We start from the raw sequence: 18,462 nt of genomic DNA, 5'->3' as shown, positions 1-18,462 counted from the left end.
ATTTTCAAATCCAAATAGAAAGTCAAAAAGTATGCTTGAATATTGTCTTTTTGCTAATAAGGTTTTAGCTGGCATATAGAAAGCAAAGCTAGCTAGTAATCCGACTTTAAAAGTTGGTTGATATATGTATAGAGTATCAAGAAACAATGAACAAAAAAGGGGTCAGAACAAAGAGAGATGCTTTAGAATAAAGCACCAACAAAATCTGATACTTTAACCCTGTTAGACCTCATAGCATTTCTTGTAGATATATACTCTTCGGAAAATGGGTCATATTTGTCCCTGTACTCTTTAAAAATGGTTATATTTGTTCTTCGTTATACTTTTTTGATATACTTATCTTACATTTGTCCTTCGTCATACTTTTTGACATATTTATCCTTACACTTATACTTTAGGATCATATTTGCCCCTCATCCATTAAATCCCTATGTCCCATCTTTGTTTTCCTACATGGTGCCTATGTGGATTTCTTTTTCCTCCAATTTAAATATGGTCAACTATTTAAGATAATTTAATCTGCCCACCCAATTTAAATATGATCACCTATTTAAGATAATGTTCTTTTTCAGCTCCATATTTTTCGGATAGCAGCGGCAACATATTGGCAAACAAGAACTTTGAACTCAAAATCACTAATCTGATACAGCTTACAATTATTGCAGTAACCAAATTAAATTACGAGAAGTTGCACAACAATGGAATTAATGACAAAGGTCCGTGCTTAAAATAGAGCACTGCCAGAAGCCTAATATTGTCTAGGATGGTTTCCTCAAACATATTTTTTCTCGAAAAGAAAATATTGCTCCCTCCTCTCATTTTATATGAAAGAATTCGATTACAAGGGTCAAAACATCTAGTTTTTTTTTGTGATTTGGGTATATAATTTTCATGTTTTTCAAAAATAAAATAAAATTACATATTTAAAAAAGTATATCTAAATAATTCAACTTTTTGGATGGCAGAGTCATGATTTAAAGTTTATGGGTTCTGATCTTGCTCATAGCTCATTTTAGTTATTAAGTTCGTAATTAAATATTTATACATATTTAATGTATTTCCTAATAGAACACAAATCTAAACAAAAGCTATAGAGTTCATTCAAACCATACCTAATACTCTAGCTCCACCCCTTATCTTCGACCTGGTTTAACATAAACCTACAATGACGAATAATATTAGAGTAATGTGAATTATGAGAATGAAGCCACTATATTTTATATATTGGCTGCCCAAAGACACAAATAAGTGCAGACAACCAAATTATGGTTTATGGTTTATGATTAAATTAAATTATCTTAAATAGTTGACCATATTTAAATTGGGGGAAAAAGAAATCCACATAGGCACCATGTAGGAAAACAAAGGTGGGACATGAGAATTTAATGGATGAGGGGCAAATATGATCCTAAAGTATAAGTGTAAGGATAAATATGTCAAAAAGTATGGCGAAGGACAAATGTAACCCTCTTTGAAGAGTACAGGGATAAATATGATCCTAAAGTATAATGGTAAGGATAAATATATCAAAAAAGTATAACGAAGGACAAATATAACCATTTTTAAAGAGTACAGGGATAAATATGATCATTTTCCGTAAAAATAATATAACTAATGCATAAATCGTACACGTGTTTTTATATGGATTTAGTTTACACACCGACATTAAAAAAAAAATCAATATCAATGTAATTTAACCTTTTGTGGGGATACCTAGATATCTTATTTTTTAGAATTTATGTTCTATGTATTGATATTTATATAATTAGGTTGCGCATAACTATATTTAATACAATATTAATTGACAATCTAGAATTAATGTAAAAAGTACACTGAAAAGTTTATTACCCTGAGAGTGTATATAACTTAAAATTTATTTTTTCCGCATTTTATGGACGGTTAATTATATCAATAATCTTTTAGGCGTCTAATAATATAAAAATTCTTTCACATTACAAGTAGATAGAACAGTAACATGGTGTATTGCTATACCTTGTAGCGGATTTTTATACATACACATAATGAAAGAGAAAATTACAAATACATACAAAAGAAATAAGAAAAGTATATAAATATAATTACAGGTCGAAATTTCGCCCCCCTCGTCCGCTGTGGTGTTTCAGAGGTAAGGAAAGGGAATGGCCACACCACACTTTTTTCAATCAATATTACAGCATATCGTAATGGCAAGAAACAAACAAACAATACTGAGCCCCCTACCCCACCCCTACCTTCACCACCAAAAAAAATAATAATAGCGAATTTAAAGAAGAATTTAAATTATATATATTGACGGTAATTTTATTTCAGATTGCAATCAATACTACTCCCTCTATTCCAGTTTATGTGAATCTATTTCCTTTTTGGTCCGTTCCAAAAAGAATGATCCTTTCCGAAATTTGGAAACAATTTAGCTTACACTTATAATTATACTCTTAATGAAAAGCTTTTATAACCACACAAATACTCTGGACCCCTTTTTGACTTGTTTAGGACCATAAATTCCAAAAGTCTTTATTTTTTCTTAAACTCTGTGTCAGTCAAACAGGTTCACATAAATTGGAACAAAGGAAGTATAAAACAGAATCACTTGCAATTATCTTTTAAGTGATTTATTATTTAAATATTTTTATAATATCAGTGCATCGATCTTACATTCCAAAGATAAAAACTCATACCAATAAGAGTTGTGGTAGATTTATAAGTATTTCTCCCTCCTTAGCTAGAGATTTTAGGTTCGAGCATCGAGTATGAAGTCGTCTTTATTAGAAAAGTGGTTTACACCCAAATATGTGATTTTCCAATGCAAATTCAAATTTAGTCGAGCTCGGGTACCGAACGCTAGACGGGAACCAAAAAAATCAAACCCTCCTTTTTCTGTATTTACCATCTTCTTCTTGACTTATTCTGTTGTAGACTGTTAAGCTAGTATAATGCAGCCAAAAACTTTCTCTTCCCTCTTTCCCCCATGAAACCCTAGACTATTATTTGGCTAATACATAATCTGACAATTTCTGAAAAGAGCCCACCTTAAAATCCCTAGCTTAATTCCTAAAAACCCAGTTTTCTATGTACCCTTTCCTCTATATATACACCATATAATAGGAACTAACCTGTATTCTACTAGTTAAAAAAAATTCTACTGTATTTCTCTATTTCCTTATTACCGTGGGCAATATTAAACATATGATCAGATTAATTAGAAGAAGCTATATAGCCCATTTTTTTTGCTTTTCTTTAGTAAGCACTAAGCTACTTTTGTGTTTCTATACTTAGGTCTATACTGTATAGGAGAAAAGGGAGAAGAAAAGGGAAACCCTGATAGGGAGTAAAAAGAAAGGACCAGTTTATGTTTGTTTTTTGTTTTGCTTTCTAAAGATAGATGTATTTTGTAGGGAATAGTATTATGTCTTTCTTTATATATACACAAGTTTTACTGTTTTTGATAGTTGTACATTATATTAGCCCTTCTAAAAGGCTACATATAATAAAGAGAGAATAAATAAAAACCTTTTTCTCTTCAGTATTGTCTAAAAAGTTCTATATATTTGGTGTTGTTCCTTCTTCTTCCTTCTTGAATTTACCCCTTCACTCATCATTGCTTCCTCTTCTTCTTTTTCTTTACTTATTAGCTGCAAACATTTTCCATTAAAATGGCAAGCTGTATCGATGGTGCTTCTGAAAAACTTTGCTATATCCCTTGCAACTTTTGCAATATTGTTCTTGCGGTATATATTTTTTTTTTCTTGGTTCCATCTTTTTCTTGACCTATTTTGTATGAACGTTTTCATCTAGTCCGTTAGCAGATACAAAATTCAGGATCTAGAGTTAGTGAGTTTAGAATTCGTACGATTTTGTGATATGTATACATACATAGTAATTATTTTTTTCATAATTTTAACAGAAAATTTTGAGTTTAATTAGTTGAACCCACAAAACTCGCTCTAAATTCGCTTATATGAGTGTGCTTATATGTGAATTTGGTACTCTTTCTATTTTTTTCTTTTGTGCTTGAACTTTCTTTGTCATGTGAGAGGGTAGTCTAAGAAGAGAAAAAGATGTTACCAAGCTGAATAAAGCTGATTTTGAGAATTCAGAGTTAGTTTGGTGGTATTATATATACACAAATCAAGTGATCTAGTTTCTAGGTGTTTACTTTGTTTTTAATTTGCTTTGAGAAGTCAAGTCTCCATCCATATATAGACTTTTCTTTTTCTTCTTCTTCTTCTTTCTCTTTGATCTTTTGCAGTCAAAGAAAAAAAAAGTCATACCCTGAAAATTCTGAACCTTCCAATCAGCTAAGAGAAAGAGAATTCTTCCTTTGTTGATTTTATGATTTTGAAGATAATTTGATGAAGACAAGTCCTTTAATTTCTACTTATTAGAGATTTAAATCTCTCTCTCTCTCTCTTTCTAGCTCTGTGCTATATACCTTTCTTCTTCTTTTTTCTACTGAAAAGATTGCACTAAGTGCAGGCACCATATAGCTCACTATGTTCTGATGAAGTGTGCTATCAAAAAGATAAGCTTTTTCCTCATGTATTTTTCAATAATTATCAAGCTCTCCACTTCCTTCAAGATAACCAAATTCTTCCCCTTACTTTAACAGATATAGGGTTTGTTCTTGATCTTTTTCAAGAAATCACTCAACTATATTCCACAAAATAGCTATATTTTGTAGGGTTTGAAATGTTGTTGTACATAAAAAGATGCGTTTAGGATGAGCCTGGTCTTAGTTGTATACCTTTCTTTTTAAGCACAAACATACATAGTTCGAGTTGAAGGTAACGTGTTTAATTGAGCTCAAAAATTCGCCTCCACAATGAGATCTCAAGATTTAGAAACCCCATTTCTCAAGAAGTGTTAGTAATCTTGGTCTTTAATTTTGTGAGGTTTTAAACGTTTTTGTTTTCGTCTTAATTTTATGGAGTGCGCAAAGTAGACTGCTCCTGTGTACCTGTTGGTCCTAAACAATGTCTTGGGCGAAGCGATTCGTCTACTTTCTCTAAGAGAAAAAAACATATGATTATGTTCTTTTTTATGAAGATTTTGTTAATGTTGATATTTTTTTGGTTCAATAATGCAGGTGAGTGTACCGTGCAGCAGCCTATTTGATATTGTGACAGTTCGATGTGGTCACTGCACAAATCTGTGGTCCGTCAATATGGCAGCTGCCTTTCACTCTTCTTCTTCTTCTTCCTCTTGGCAAGACATTCATCATCTTCAGGTTTTTGTTTTGTCCAAAAACAATAATTAACTTTTATTTTGTTTTTTCCTTTTGCAGCTCAAATTGTGGGCGTTTTGTTCTCTACATATCATAGGCTGGCTTCTGAATTCTAGGGTTTTCCTCCTTTTGAGGGAATAAATAACTACTCCTATATGCAGACATATTAATACTCAGATCGAGTTTTTCAAAAAATTAGTAGTACTACAACTAATATAGCCGCCATAACTAAAACCTATATATTCATTTTTCTATTTGAAGGCTGCAGCTTTTATAAACTAGGGACTGTCCTTTGACCCATCAAAAGCATTTTCTTAGGTTACTTTTTTCTTGTGTAATTGTTTGATTTGATAGTTTAGTTTGTTTGAATTACATTTATTTATTAATGATTTTATTTTCTATCAGGGGTTTGTCCTCTACTGTGGAAACAAAGCCTCAAAACTAGATTATGGGTTCCCTTTGGAAATCTTTACAACAACTACCTATTTGGGTTTCATTTATCATTCAATATCTTAACTGATTCAGTCACTTCAATGCTGTTATGACATCTTTTTTCATAAAACATCACTTCAACCTTTTTGGTCAAAACAGAAACAAGCCCTCTTAGCACCCCCCCCCCCACCACCACCACCACCAGCTCCGCTTTTACCAATACCCTAAAAAGAAATTGAGGTTCATGAATAATAAAAGGAAAAATAAACATAACTCCTCTTACCTGTACTTATTAGTAGCAAAAACAAAATTAAGTGAGCTGCATTACATATTCTTTTGTTGCTTTGCTTCAACACTTACACATTAAGAAGAATTTAGATCTTGGAAACTCCACACAAAGGGAAAAAAATTGTAGTGCCATATCTAGTAAGAGCTTCTGAATTTATGTTTGGTACTATCAATATAATAACCGGGTTTGGCTTTAGCGAGGACAGGGTATATAAGTAAAATATTAGATTTTAGATGTATATAACATATATTAAACAATCTTTGTCGAAGAATTTGTTTTACTTCTTTAAGTTTGAACACTTTTAAGAAAATTCTTTTCTCCGCCACTGAATGAAGAAGAAGAAGGAGGAGGAGAAGGGCGAATAACTCACAGAATTGATAGTTGAGTGATTAGACTGATACTAGTACATTAAAAGATACCAATCAATAAAAAATAAGTAGCAAAAGTTTAAGTTTTTTTTTTTGACAACTAATTTGTGCTATTTATTAGCAACTTCTCTTTGTTTTTGCAACACTTATATATTAATTATAAAGTCATGTATATTTCTGACTTAATTTTGTAGGTGCCAAATTACACTGCTCCTGAGTACAGAATGGATTTTGGTTCATCAACCAAATGCAACAACAGGATGACAATGAGAACACCAATCACAAACAACACTCACGAGGAGAGGATTGTGAATCGACGTAATTATTTATACATAGAGATTCCTATTTAAAATCATTTATTTTTAGGGACATTTATTCCCGTCATTGTTTTAATTTTTTTTTTTTTTTTGGGTTATTAATGGTTGTTGGTGTTTTCTTTTACAGCTCCCGAGAAGAGGCAGCGAGTACCTTCTGCATATAATCAGTTCATAAAGTAAGGCAGCTGTAACACTGATGACTTGAATAGATGTAGAGATATCTTTATTAAAGCTGTGGAAAATTAACCACTCTATATCAATTTCTTTTGTCACAAAATGCCTAAATATGCAGAGAAGAGATTCAGAGGATCAAGGCTAATAATCCAGATATCAGTCACAGGGAAGCATTTAGTACTGCTGCCAAAAATGTAACTCTTTTATCCTTAGATTCTTGAAATATTACTTTATTACTGTTACTTCCTCTACTCTTTGCTTTTAAATTTTCGATTTAAGTTGCATTAAGCTGACCCGAAAAAAAAAAGTTATATATGCACTACAATCTAAAAAAAAATTATGTTATCAATGTAATTTAATCTGTTATAGCATGTTATTTACTCTATTTAAATTACAAGATCGTGTTTGTTGTTAGGAAATACATGTTATAGCAAGTAACTTAACTTGATAATGTAAAAATATTATATATTATCAATTATAGAATTTAAACTCAAGGTTTTCTGTTACATTTTTTCTGGATTTAACGTATATACACTAACCATGTAAAGCATTTTTAACTCAATGAATTTAAACTTGTTGTAGCAGGTAATTTATTTTATTTTTTAAGTTACTAACCACATTTTGTATGAAAATAATTATCTTTTAGATGATTTGATAATTCAAAGTTCTATTATACTGTGTATATATAGATAGTTACACTCTATTTTTTGAAGAGTTGGTTGATGACTAATTAGCTTTTGTGTGGTGTAGTGGGCACATTTCCCTCACATTCACTTTGGACTCATGTTGGAGAGCAACAATCAAGCCAAGCTTTCTTGTGGTAATGCACCTATAACTCAAGCTATATTTTTGCCTCCCTTAAACATTCATGGTACATAAACTTGGTCTTGCCATTATTTATTTCCTTTTATCATTTTTGCATCATTTAGTGATAGTTGGGCTTTACTCTTTAATTTTCGCGAGAAATTCAAAAATAACTAGATTTATAAGTGGTCATTTAAAAATAGCTACGCTTTTAAAATAATTGAAATTTAGCCACTTTTCATGTAAAGATAAATCTGAGCGAAAACGCTGTTCAAAACCCGAAAAATACGTCCAACATATTATACTGGAGTTCCAGGATAAGTATACTGGAACTCCAGCATAATATAATGGAGTTCCAGCATAAGTACACTAGAACTCCAGCATAATATACTGAAGTTCCAGCAAAGTATATCGGTCCAGTATAATATGCTGGCAGTTTATACACAAGTGCTCGAATCTCCAGTATATCATGCTGGAACTTTCCGTGTGTTGGAGTTCCAGCATATTATGCTGGAAGTTCATACACAGGTGCACCGAACTCCAGTATATTACGTTGGACCGGTCTCTGTTGCAGCAAAATAGTAGCTATTTTTCAATGACTTGGCAAACGCTGGCAATTTTTGAATGATCAGTCCGATAACTGGCCAACCCGTGCTATTCTTACCTAATTTTCAGTTGAAAATTATGTCAAGGTGTTTGGAAGAGATTTTATTGAAATAGTTCATCATTAGAGATGTTTCCATATATGCCTTTTTTTCCTATAATGGTACTATAATTCCTATAATCATATTACTATCCCTTCATTCCCTCTTTTATTAGTCTATTAGACAATATAATTTTTTTAAAACCCTTAGGGTTTTTAACTAATTATAACAAGTTATTTATACTCAACTTGTTCAGGATTGCCGTGTTGTTGTTATTGTTGTATAACATATTATTTGTTTCATTTTTAAATTATGCGTGCCACAATAAGTTTTATGTTACACATATATTGTTTTCTTAGTTTGCACCATTTTCTTCCTTTACTATTTTCAGGGAGCAGAAAATTGTCCAAATCATAGAGATCTTTGCTAAAGAAATAAAGATCTTCTTCAGTTTATGGAGAGTTTCTACAAGTTGTGTGTTGAATTGAGGACAAGAGTGTGACCTCAAGGTGTTCTACGGAGTGTGGACATAAAACTATATATTATAGCCTTTCTAATTCGTTGTATTTCACTTATATATTATGCAACTTGAAAAACTAAGTTCCTTTAATTTATTGACTACCTCTATCAATTGTCTTTCTCTAATGAGAGGAATTTAGAGAGGTTTCCATATGTCTTGTTCGTTAACCTAAAATATGAAATTTGATCGTTGAATGCTATATATCCCATTGAAATCATGTTAATTTACATTTTCATATAATATGTCAAGAATTATATCAAAGATAGCAACAAGCGGTCAGCATAATTAAAAATGTTTGTAAATATAATGTTGAAATATGAGAAACTATACAAAAACTAAAACTTTCGTTGCTAAATGTTGAAATATGATTAAGTTGGTGTAAGAATCCATAAATGTACATCAACATCTTTAAGTAAACAGATTAGTGAACATGTTCATGATTCATACTTTGTCTAAACATGTTAAAAATGAAATTTAAAAGGGCAGATTGGCCATAGATTTTGGCTGTTTTTTTTTTCCAAACAAAAAAAAATTGAAAATATTGTTTGTTCATAAAATATGATCAGTTAATTTGATTTTTTTTTCAAGTTCCCAAGAACTGGTTTAGGGAACAGTTTTGGGTGAAATTTTTCTTCCACTCACAAAATTTCAAATTATTTCATAAGTCAAACCCTCCACCACAACCGAAGGTGAAAGCTTGGATGGACAGATTTAACTAAAAAAATTAAAAAAAAATCATTTCATTACCAATTACCACCTTTTCTTTTTTATCGCCGATTACCACTTGTTTTTAGAAATAATACATACAAATTTCATGTACTAATATGGCATATAAGCTTCGATTACAATTTGAAATCCAAATATAGAAGAAGAAAAAAAATGCTGAAATTATATTATAACGTAACAACGGTGAAGTTATTTATGTCTTGTAGCTTGATGAAGGGTCTTATCTTGATGTTCATTGTAAACTTCCTCTAAAGTCTTGTCAATGGGACATTTTAAATGCTGCATATGTACCACATTTAGAAAATGTGTATCCATTCTATTTTGGTTACTTCTATTTCCTATACTTCATTCGAATCATGTCCTATAACATCATAACCAGAATTTGGACCTTTCATTTTAGGACAAGCAAAAACCTAAAACCTTTAAAACCTTTTGACATGTTAGTGTTAGTCTGATAGGTCTTACTTTTGGTCGGACGATATATATATGACTTGGATTCCTGCTTCTTAATTACGCCCCTCCCACGGTAAAAACTTATTCGAACATATGCAAATCATATATTTTATCACGGTTAAATGATAGATGAAGGTAAGTTTAGTAATAATCATGTTTGTGAAGACATGTATTATATATTTATTAATTTTTTATAAACACTTTATGGGGGTAATTTTTATTCCCCCATCTTTCTCTCTCTTTGTCTGATTCTTCATATGAAATTTAAAAATCATCGTGAAAGACACGAGTTAGTAGTTATTTACATTATTTTGTTAAAATAAGTGGTGTCTATGTTTTTTTGTCCAATACATCAAAGAGTTTGTGATAACTCAAAAGATCATCACTTATTTTGGAAATAAATTTGGTGTTCCGAGGCCTTAAAATCTCCTTTTTGCCTCACCTCGATTTGCGTGCGCAGTCCGGGCGTGTATCCGGAAAGCCATTATGTAAAAATTTGTGAAAAATGATAAATTTTGCTTTTAAATAAATTTAAGTTGACTTCGGTCAACATTTTGGGTAAACAGACTCAGACCCGTGATTCGACGGTCCCGGAGGGTCCGTAGAAAAATATAGGACTTGGGGGTATGCCCGAAATTGAATTCCGAGGTTCCAAGCCCGAGAAATAAATTTTTGAAAGAAATTGTTTAATTGAAATTATAAGAGTTTTTAGAAATTGGAATGTGTTTGAATTTGATGGTATCGGGCCCGTATTTTGGTTCTGGAGCACGAGACAAGTCTTATATGGCATTTAAGTTGAGCCTGCAAAATTTGGTAAGAAACGGACTTGATATGACGTGAATCGGACCATCGGTTGTTAAAAATGGAACTTAAGAGTTCATGAGATCTTTCTTTGATTTTGATGCTAAATTCATAGTTATTGATGTTACTTTGAAGATTTGATCGCACGAGCAAGTTCGTATGATATTTTTAGACTTACGTGCATGTTTGATTTGGAGCCCCAAGGGTTCGGGTGAGTTTTGGATTGGCCACTGAGTAAAATTGGACTTAGGAGAATTGTTGGTGTATTGCAGGTTGTGTAGCAGGCCTCTGATCTTGCATTTGAGAGATCAGGCATCGCAATTGCAATGCAAGTAGGGTTTGCAAATGCAAGGATTTTGTCGCAAATGCGAAGAACCCCGGGCCAGCCTTATCTCGCATTCGCAAATGCGAAGTCTTCAGTTAATGCCAGAAGTCGCAAATGCGACCCATGTATCGCAAATGCGACAGGTCCCTCGCAAATGCGAAGGTGACCGGAATTGCCCATGGTCGCAAATGCGACATTTCCTTCGCATTTGCGAAGTCAGCAGATTCCTTAAGGGTCCGCAATTGCGAACCCTGGTCGCAATTGCGATATCTGCAACCTGCTAAATCATAACTTAGCAGAAAATTTCTTATTTTTCAAACCCTCTCAAACCTAAAACATCTTTAGGCGATTTTTCAAAGATAACTACTCTTCCAAATCATTAGTAAGTCATTTCTAACTCATTTCTTTCAATCTAATCCATCTTTTTACATGATTTCAACTCAAAATCAAGGGTTTTCATGGGAGAAATTGGGTGTTTTGGGTAGAACCTAGGATTTTCAAATTTTGGGGATCTGGACCTCGATTTGAGGTCCGATTTCAAAACAAAATATATATTTGGGTTTGTGGGTGAATGGGTAATCGGGTTTTGGTTCGAACTTCGGGTTTTGACCATGTGGGCCCGGGGTCGATTTTTGACTTTTTGGGAAAATCTTTATAAAACCTATTTTCATGCATTAGAATTGATTCATTTAGCATTTGTTGATATCGTTAAGTAAATTATGGCTAGATACAAGCGAATTGGTGGTGGAAACAAGAGATAAAGCGGTAGTTAAGGCTTCAATTGTGTTCGTGGCATCGAGGTATGTGTTTGGTCTAACCTTAGCTTGAGGGATTAGGAGTCGTGTCTTATTTGTTATGTGTTAATTGTTGAGTACGACGTATAGGCATGGTGACGAGTATCTATACGTTGGTGTCAAGCACGCCCGTGAGTCTTATACTATGATTAATGTGACTCTGTTTCGTATTGTTCATGCTTTATATGATGATTTCTATTGTTGAACAAGGCTTGTGGAAGTATTGTTGGTAATTGATCATCGTAGAGCGTTGGCTCAAGTTGAGAAATGAGTTGTGAAGAAATTGTGAAAAAGAGAAGAGGTTTATAATATTATCTCCTTTGCCTGGATGTTATTGCTTTTGATATTATCTCCCTTGTTGGACGTTATTATTCATGATATTGTTTCCATTGCCGGAATATTGTTGTTATGCTATTGTTCCCTTGCCGGGATTTTATTGAAATATTATTGATTCCCTTGCCCAAATTGCTTCGTGATTGTTGCTTGGGTGAGGAAGAGTGTAAAGCACGAAGGGTGATGTCGAGCCGATATTGTGAGGTAAAAGTACGAAGGGTGATGTTGTACCGCACGTTGTACAATTCTGTGCCATGATATGATTTATAATGCACGAAGGATCATTCCGTGCCATGATTATGTGAGGTAAAAGCACAAAGGGTGATGTCATGCCGATTATATTAATTTTTATGGTGAGGACGAGAGTAAAAGCACGAAGGGTGATGTCGTGCACTTGTCTTTGATTTCCGATTCTTGTTGATAATTGAATTATGGTGTTCTTTACATTTATCTATTGTTACTTGTTGTTCCCCCGCAGCATGTTTCCCCCTCCCATCTGTAACTGTAAATTTCTGCCTTTATTTTTCTGCTATATATGATTTAACTGCACAGGTTTATTTGGTAGTCTTGTCCTAGCCTCGTCACTACTTCACCGAGGTTAGGCTAGGCATTTACCAGCACATGGGGTCAGTTGTGCTGATACTACACTCTGCACTGTGTATAGATCTCGGTGCTGTAGCTTTTGGACCACAGTGAGGTTGCTGCCTTCAGTCCATCAGGCGACCCGAGGTAGTCCTGCAAGCGTCCGGGGGCCTTGGTGTCTCCTTCTATCTTTCTACACTGTTTCTTCTATGCATTTCTGAAATAGCTTGTATTTATCTTTCGAACCCTTATTTGTACTACTCTTAGACAGTCTGTGAAATTGTGACACCAGATCCGGGCAGCTTTTGGTTTATGGATTTTGTTATCGGTATTTATATTAAATTTCTATATTTCATTCTTTTGCCTTATTATTTCCGCGGATTATGAAATGTTAATTCACAACTGTTAAAGGATTTAAAAATAGAAACAAGCAAATAATTGTAATGGTTGACTTGCCTAGCTTTCACTAGTAGGCACCATCACGACTCCCAATGGTGGAAAACTCAGGTCGTGACAGAGTTTTAACCAGAACAATAGGGTAATACCATGTTATATCTAATTAAATTGTACTAATAGCGTAAATATCATTTACGGTTGGTTAGGATATATAACTTAAAATTTAAGGTCACTAGAAAAGGACTTGTTTTCTTTGGCGTGTATGCTGAAAAGATATAATTAAACAGATAAAAGTATGTTATTTCTAATCGCTTAAGTTTTTCGATTAAATGATCATGATCTTACCAGGCTAAGATATCTTAAAGTCTTTTTTTTTTTTAAAACAAGTTGCATGCAATTAAAGAACATGCTTATTACAGTTTGTGCTTTATTTTCCTTAAAACATAAAAAGAGCCTTTTTTTATTTTTCACCCCCTTCCATATTGTACATGTATAATGAGCTTAACCTATTCCTGCAGGCTTTTTTCCCCTTAATTTCTCTTTAGACTTAATTGGTTCCAAGTATCAAACTGTTGTCTACTGTTTCGTGAAAAGGAAAATATTTGGAGAAAATTAGAATTTGAAAGATATATAGTGCTTTCAATTTGAAATTTGATATGAGATCGAGTTGAAAAAAGGTCACCAAAACTCCTATTCTTCTGAAATATCACCACTAACACCTTATAATTTTTTCTCTTTGTTACTAAAATAGCTTAATATTAAATAATATTAAGCTGCATCATTACAAAATACATTTTTATATTATATAACACCTGATACTATGTTGTACCAAGTTCTCAAACATCACTGTTTGACTTTGTGCACCCATGTCACTGTGTGTGTGTGAAATTATTATATGTAACATTCTCTTGTAAGTTGGAGTCATATTGATGGCGAAAGTTGTTTTCTTCTTTTTCACCCAAAGGTGAACATATCTAGTAAAAGACCTTTTATGTCCAAGCATATCATCATATAGTTTACAACTCTCCAACAAAATGAATCAACATTACCAAAATATAACTCATTGGACCACCAAAATGCCTTTCCTGGCATCAAAGCACTAAGAATAAACACTTTAGCAATTTGCTTCACAATGACTTACTCAACATTTTTCTTTTTCTTTCTTTGTACTTTTCAAAAGAATAGGTTGTTGTGGTCCAGAACTTTTCCTACATGACTGTGTTTACCAATAAAAGGGGATCAAGATTATATGTCATCAATTGTTTCCCACTTTTGATGAGCACATGAAATATTGTACCTTTAATCTAATTTTTTTTTATATTTCTCACTCGGTATTCGGTACTTATATTGGGGCCCGATTAATCCAGATTCGCGTCGGAAAATTCCACATTGGGGGTAAAGCGCTCCCTAACAAAGACGACTTCATACTCAGGGGCTCGAACTCGACACCTCTGGTTAAGGATGATGAAGTACTTACCACTCCACCACAACCCTTGTTGGTAATCTAAGTTATTATGATCAGCCGTAGTTGGTTAAATTGCAACCATAGTGTATATTATTTATATTCTTAGTGTAAATAATATATAACTTAAATTAATAGTATTTTGTGATATCTAGGCAAATTTTATATCGACAAAATACGAGAAAAATGATGGGTATATAAGTAAACAGGCCTTAAACTCTAGTGATACATTTTAAAACTATACGGCCTAGACCTAAAACGGATAATTGGAATGAACTGTTACATATTTTGTCAAGCCTTATAAGAATTTAAGGATTAACTAAGATTCCATCGTATTGTGTGAGTTTGGAATACGTGTCATTAGTTGTTACCGTGAGATGAAAGGTAGGGGTGGGGGCAGAAGTCCAATACGGATTTGATAGAACTTCGTGTAACTTTTGCTCAAAATATATATATATATATATGTTAGCAAGCTCATAAAATATATACAAATATTAAATTTATAATCCAATTATCAACATTTGAATTTGTGGTTCTAAAATTTAGAACTCATAAAATTAAAACTCTGACTCCAAATCTAATAAAAGTGATTTCACAATTGTTGTAATCATTGAGACGAATCAGCCGTTTAAATCACTTGTACAAATGTACCATATACAGGGAAAATTACATTCTTCCATGACATAATAGTCTTGCTTCAGCTATTGCACTTTCTTTTCTCTTTCAATTGCTATTCTTTTTTTTTCTTTTTCTTTTTTATGATCGACAGCCAGTTGATTTAGTTTTTAAAGGCTGTGCGAAGTAGCAGCACAAGTTTCACTCCAGTCAATCTTAAATCAGACGGTAAACAAATTAATTAGCACAATAAGTGATGCTGAACATTGACCGACTAGAGAACCCAAGGCATTTTATGTTGGGACAATAATATCCCGTCCGGGAATAATATCCACGATAAATAATAGTAACACAAGAGAGTAACAAAGACGTCAAATATTTTAACGGGGTAAAATACAATACTCGAGTGGAGCAATATTACCACCATGACATTACAACTTAGTAGTGTCAAAAGACTACTACAACTTCGAAAGAAATAACACTCTTTATTCTAAACACCTCACTACAATATTACTTACTCTCACTATTTATCTCATAGTTGTAGCCCCCTTCCCCCATTCACTGTTTATTCTATGCTAAATTTTCGACATGTGACTTGCCGGGGTAATTGGGTTGCTTCCGGGGATGTTTCAGAATGAGTTGAGACACTTGGTCTCAAGGTTGGAAGCTTATGTTGAAAAGGTTGACTGGATGTTGACTTATGTGTAAATGGCTCCAGAATAGAGTATTGATGGTATTGATAGCTCCGTTGGGTGATTTTGAACTTAGGAGTGTGTCCGGATAGTGATTTGGAGGTCCGTAGTTGATTTTAAAAAATAGAATTGGAAAATTAAAAGTTTTGAAAATTGAGAAGTTTGACTGAGAGTTGACTTTGTGGTTACCGGGCTAAGATTTTAGTTCCGGGAGTTGGAATAGGTCTGTTGTGTCATTTATGACTTGTCTGCAAAATTTAAGGTCAATCGGACTTGATTTGATGTGCGATTTGTGATTTTAGCGTTGTTTGATGTGATTTGACGCTTCAAGTGAGTCCGTATAATATTTTAGGACTTGTTGATATGTTTAGTTGAGATCCTGAGGGTCGGATGGATTTCGGATGGTTATCGTAGTGGAATTTGACTTGGAGAAATGGCTAAAGTTTGCTGGTGTTCACGTCTGATTTCCTTATATGCGATCGCGTGGGAAGGTCCCCGATTGCGTAGGCTTACTTGGGCAGCTGAGATTCTTGTTCTACGCGTTCGCGAGTTGAGGGTTGCGATCGCGTAGGTTAGTGAAGCAGTGAATCGCGAATGTGTGGGCTAGGCCGCGTTCGCAAAGAGGAAATAAGACAAGAGCTGGCCACGCGCGTTGTTCTATGCGAATGTGTGGAGTTGTCCGCGATCGCGTGGGTCTGGAAAGGTAGTGCATCGCATTCGCATGGGTTTATCTGTGTTCGTGTAGGGTTAAGTTTGGCAGCTTAGGATTTGTGCTCCGCGATCGCGAAGCATTTCCCACGATCACGAAGAAGGGACTTCTGGGCAAAAATTAAAATCTCAAAAAATGAGGGTTTGAGTTTATTTCACAATTTGATTTTGGGAGCTCGAGTTGAAGCGATTCTTGGAGAGATTTTTAAGGGAGTGATTGGGGTAAGTGATTCAAACTTGATTTTGGTTAAATTCCATGAATATATCTTTTATTTCATCATTTAATTAGTGATTTAGGTTGAAAAATTAGGAAAATAGGTGAAACTTCTTAGGCCGAATTTTGGGGATTTGAGCAGGATTTTGGCATCGGATTTGAGTAATTTTGGTATGGTTAGACTCATGGTTGAATGGGTTCGGATTTTGTAACTTTCATCGGATTCCGAGACATGGGCCCGAGGGTTGACTTTGAGTTGACTTTTAATTACGAACTTAGCATTTTCATATGGAATTGATTCCTATAGCATGAGTTGATTGTGTCGAATTGTTTGTGGCTAGATTCGAGGCATTCAGAGGTTGATTTGCGAGGAAAGGGCTTATTGGAGTAGAGATTTACACGGTTTGAGGTAAGTAACACTTCTAAACTTGGTTCTAAGGATATGAAATCCTGAATTTCATATTATGTGGTTGATGTTGAGGTGGCACACATGCTAGGTGACGGGCGTGTGGCGTGCACCCTAGAAATTGTGACTCAGTCAATTCCGTATAATTGTATAGTTGAATAACCTTCTTGTTATCCGTATATTCTCCATGTGTTAGAGAAATTGAGCTACAAGTCATGTTAGAAATCATGCTTAGGCTATATGTTGGTACTATTGGGACCCACATAGATCATATTGTTGTTAAATTACTTGCTTAATTTGCAATTATGTACTTAGTCACATCTATCATCCGCATATCATATCTCAACCTCTGTTGTCATTTATTGATACTTCATATCATCATTGTTTGGGCTGCTTTTCATGACATCGTGAGCCCGAGAGACTGGAGAGATTGGTGACTGAGTGAGGTCAATGGCCTGATTGTGAGGATATTTATGGGATCGGACTGCACGCCGCAATATGCTTTATTAATTCATAATATGATTAGCGCTTGGGCACCCACAGTGAGCAAAGGTACCTACTGAGTGCGAGTGCTGAGAGCGAGTGACGAGCAATTGGGAGGATTGAGTGATTGTGAGGATGGAGTGACTGTGAGGAATGAGTGATTGTGAGGATGGAGTGACTGTGAGGATGGAGTGAATGGGAGGACTGAGTAATTGATACTCTGAGAGTATGCATATGATTTCATCATTGTTTTGTATTTCAGTTGGCATACATAACTAACATGTAGATATCGAGACGTATCATTCTCATTTCAGTTACACTTGACATATCTTACATGTTTGAGCTTTAAGTGTTAAACTTGAAAGCATATCTACATTTCTGTACTGTATTTTTGTAATTGGACTGTACCTGTGAGGCTCGTCACTACTTTCAGTGCAAAGGCTAGACTTGTTACTTATTAAGTTAGTTGTACTCACGCTACACCATGCACTACATGTGCAGTTCCAGGTGCTTTTGGGTTCGGTGGTTGCTGATGTTGGAGTTATTATTCAGTTCTGAGATCCTCGAGGTAGTTGCTTTGGCGTCCTCAGTCCTTGACTCTCCTCCTTTAGCATCTAGTTCTATTTGTATTGTTCTACTCTCTTCGATAGTGTTTTTTAGAATTTGTTATTGTATAGATGCTCATATACTCAGTGACACC

At 34.0% G+C, this 18,462-nt stretch overlaps 1 protein-coding gene across 1 annotated transcript; it reads left to right on the top strand.

The window, feature by feature from the left end:
* The first annotated feature begins 2,911 nt into the window (after positions 1-2,911).
* Positions 2,912-8,962, top strand: LOC107781736 (axial regulator YABBY 5). Its single transcript, XM_016602477.2, has 7 exons — positions 2,912-3,728; positions 5,087-5,227; positions 6,508-6,631; positions 6,758-6,806; positions 6,923-6,998; positions 7,555-7,624; positions 8,644-8,962. Exons 1-7 carry the CDS (start codon positions 3,654-3,656, stop codon positions 8,667-8,669), a joined length of 561 nt encoding a protein of 186 aa, XP_016457963.1. The 5' UTR covers positions 2,912-3,653; the 3' UTR covers positions 8,670-8,962.
* The last annotated feature ends 9,500 nt before the right edge of the window (positions 8,963-18,462 follow it).

The sequence above is a fragment of the Nicotiana tabacum genome, chromosome 18 (assembly GCF_000715075.1).
Source record: "Nicotiana tabacum cultivar K326 chromosome 18, ASM71507v2, whole genome shotgun sequence".
In the NCBI taxonomy this organism is placed as follows: domain Eukaryota; kingdom Viridiplantae; phylum Streptophyta; class Magnoliopsida; order Solanales; family Solanaceae; genus Nicotiana; species Nicotiana tabacum.
This window is presented reverse-complemented; position numbering and strand designations above follow the sequence as displayed.

Coding starts and splice junctions, on each gene's coding strand:
- LOC107781736 (XM_016602477.2), top strand. CDS start 3,654: ATGGCAAGCTGTATCGATGGTGCTTCTGAAAAACTTTGCTATATCCCT. Junction 3,729..5,086: donor TTTGCAATATTGTTCTTGCG/GTATATATTTTT, acceptor TCAATAATGCAG/GTGAGTGTACCGTGCAGCAG. Junction 7,625..8,643: donor TCAAGCCAAGCTTTCTTGTG/GTAATGCACCTA, acceptor TACTATTTTCAG/GGAGCAGAAAATTGTCCAAA.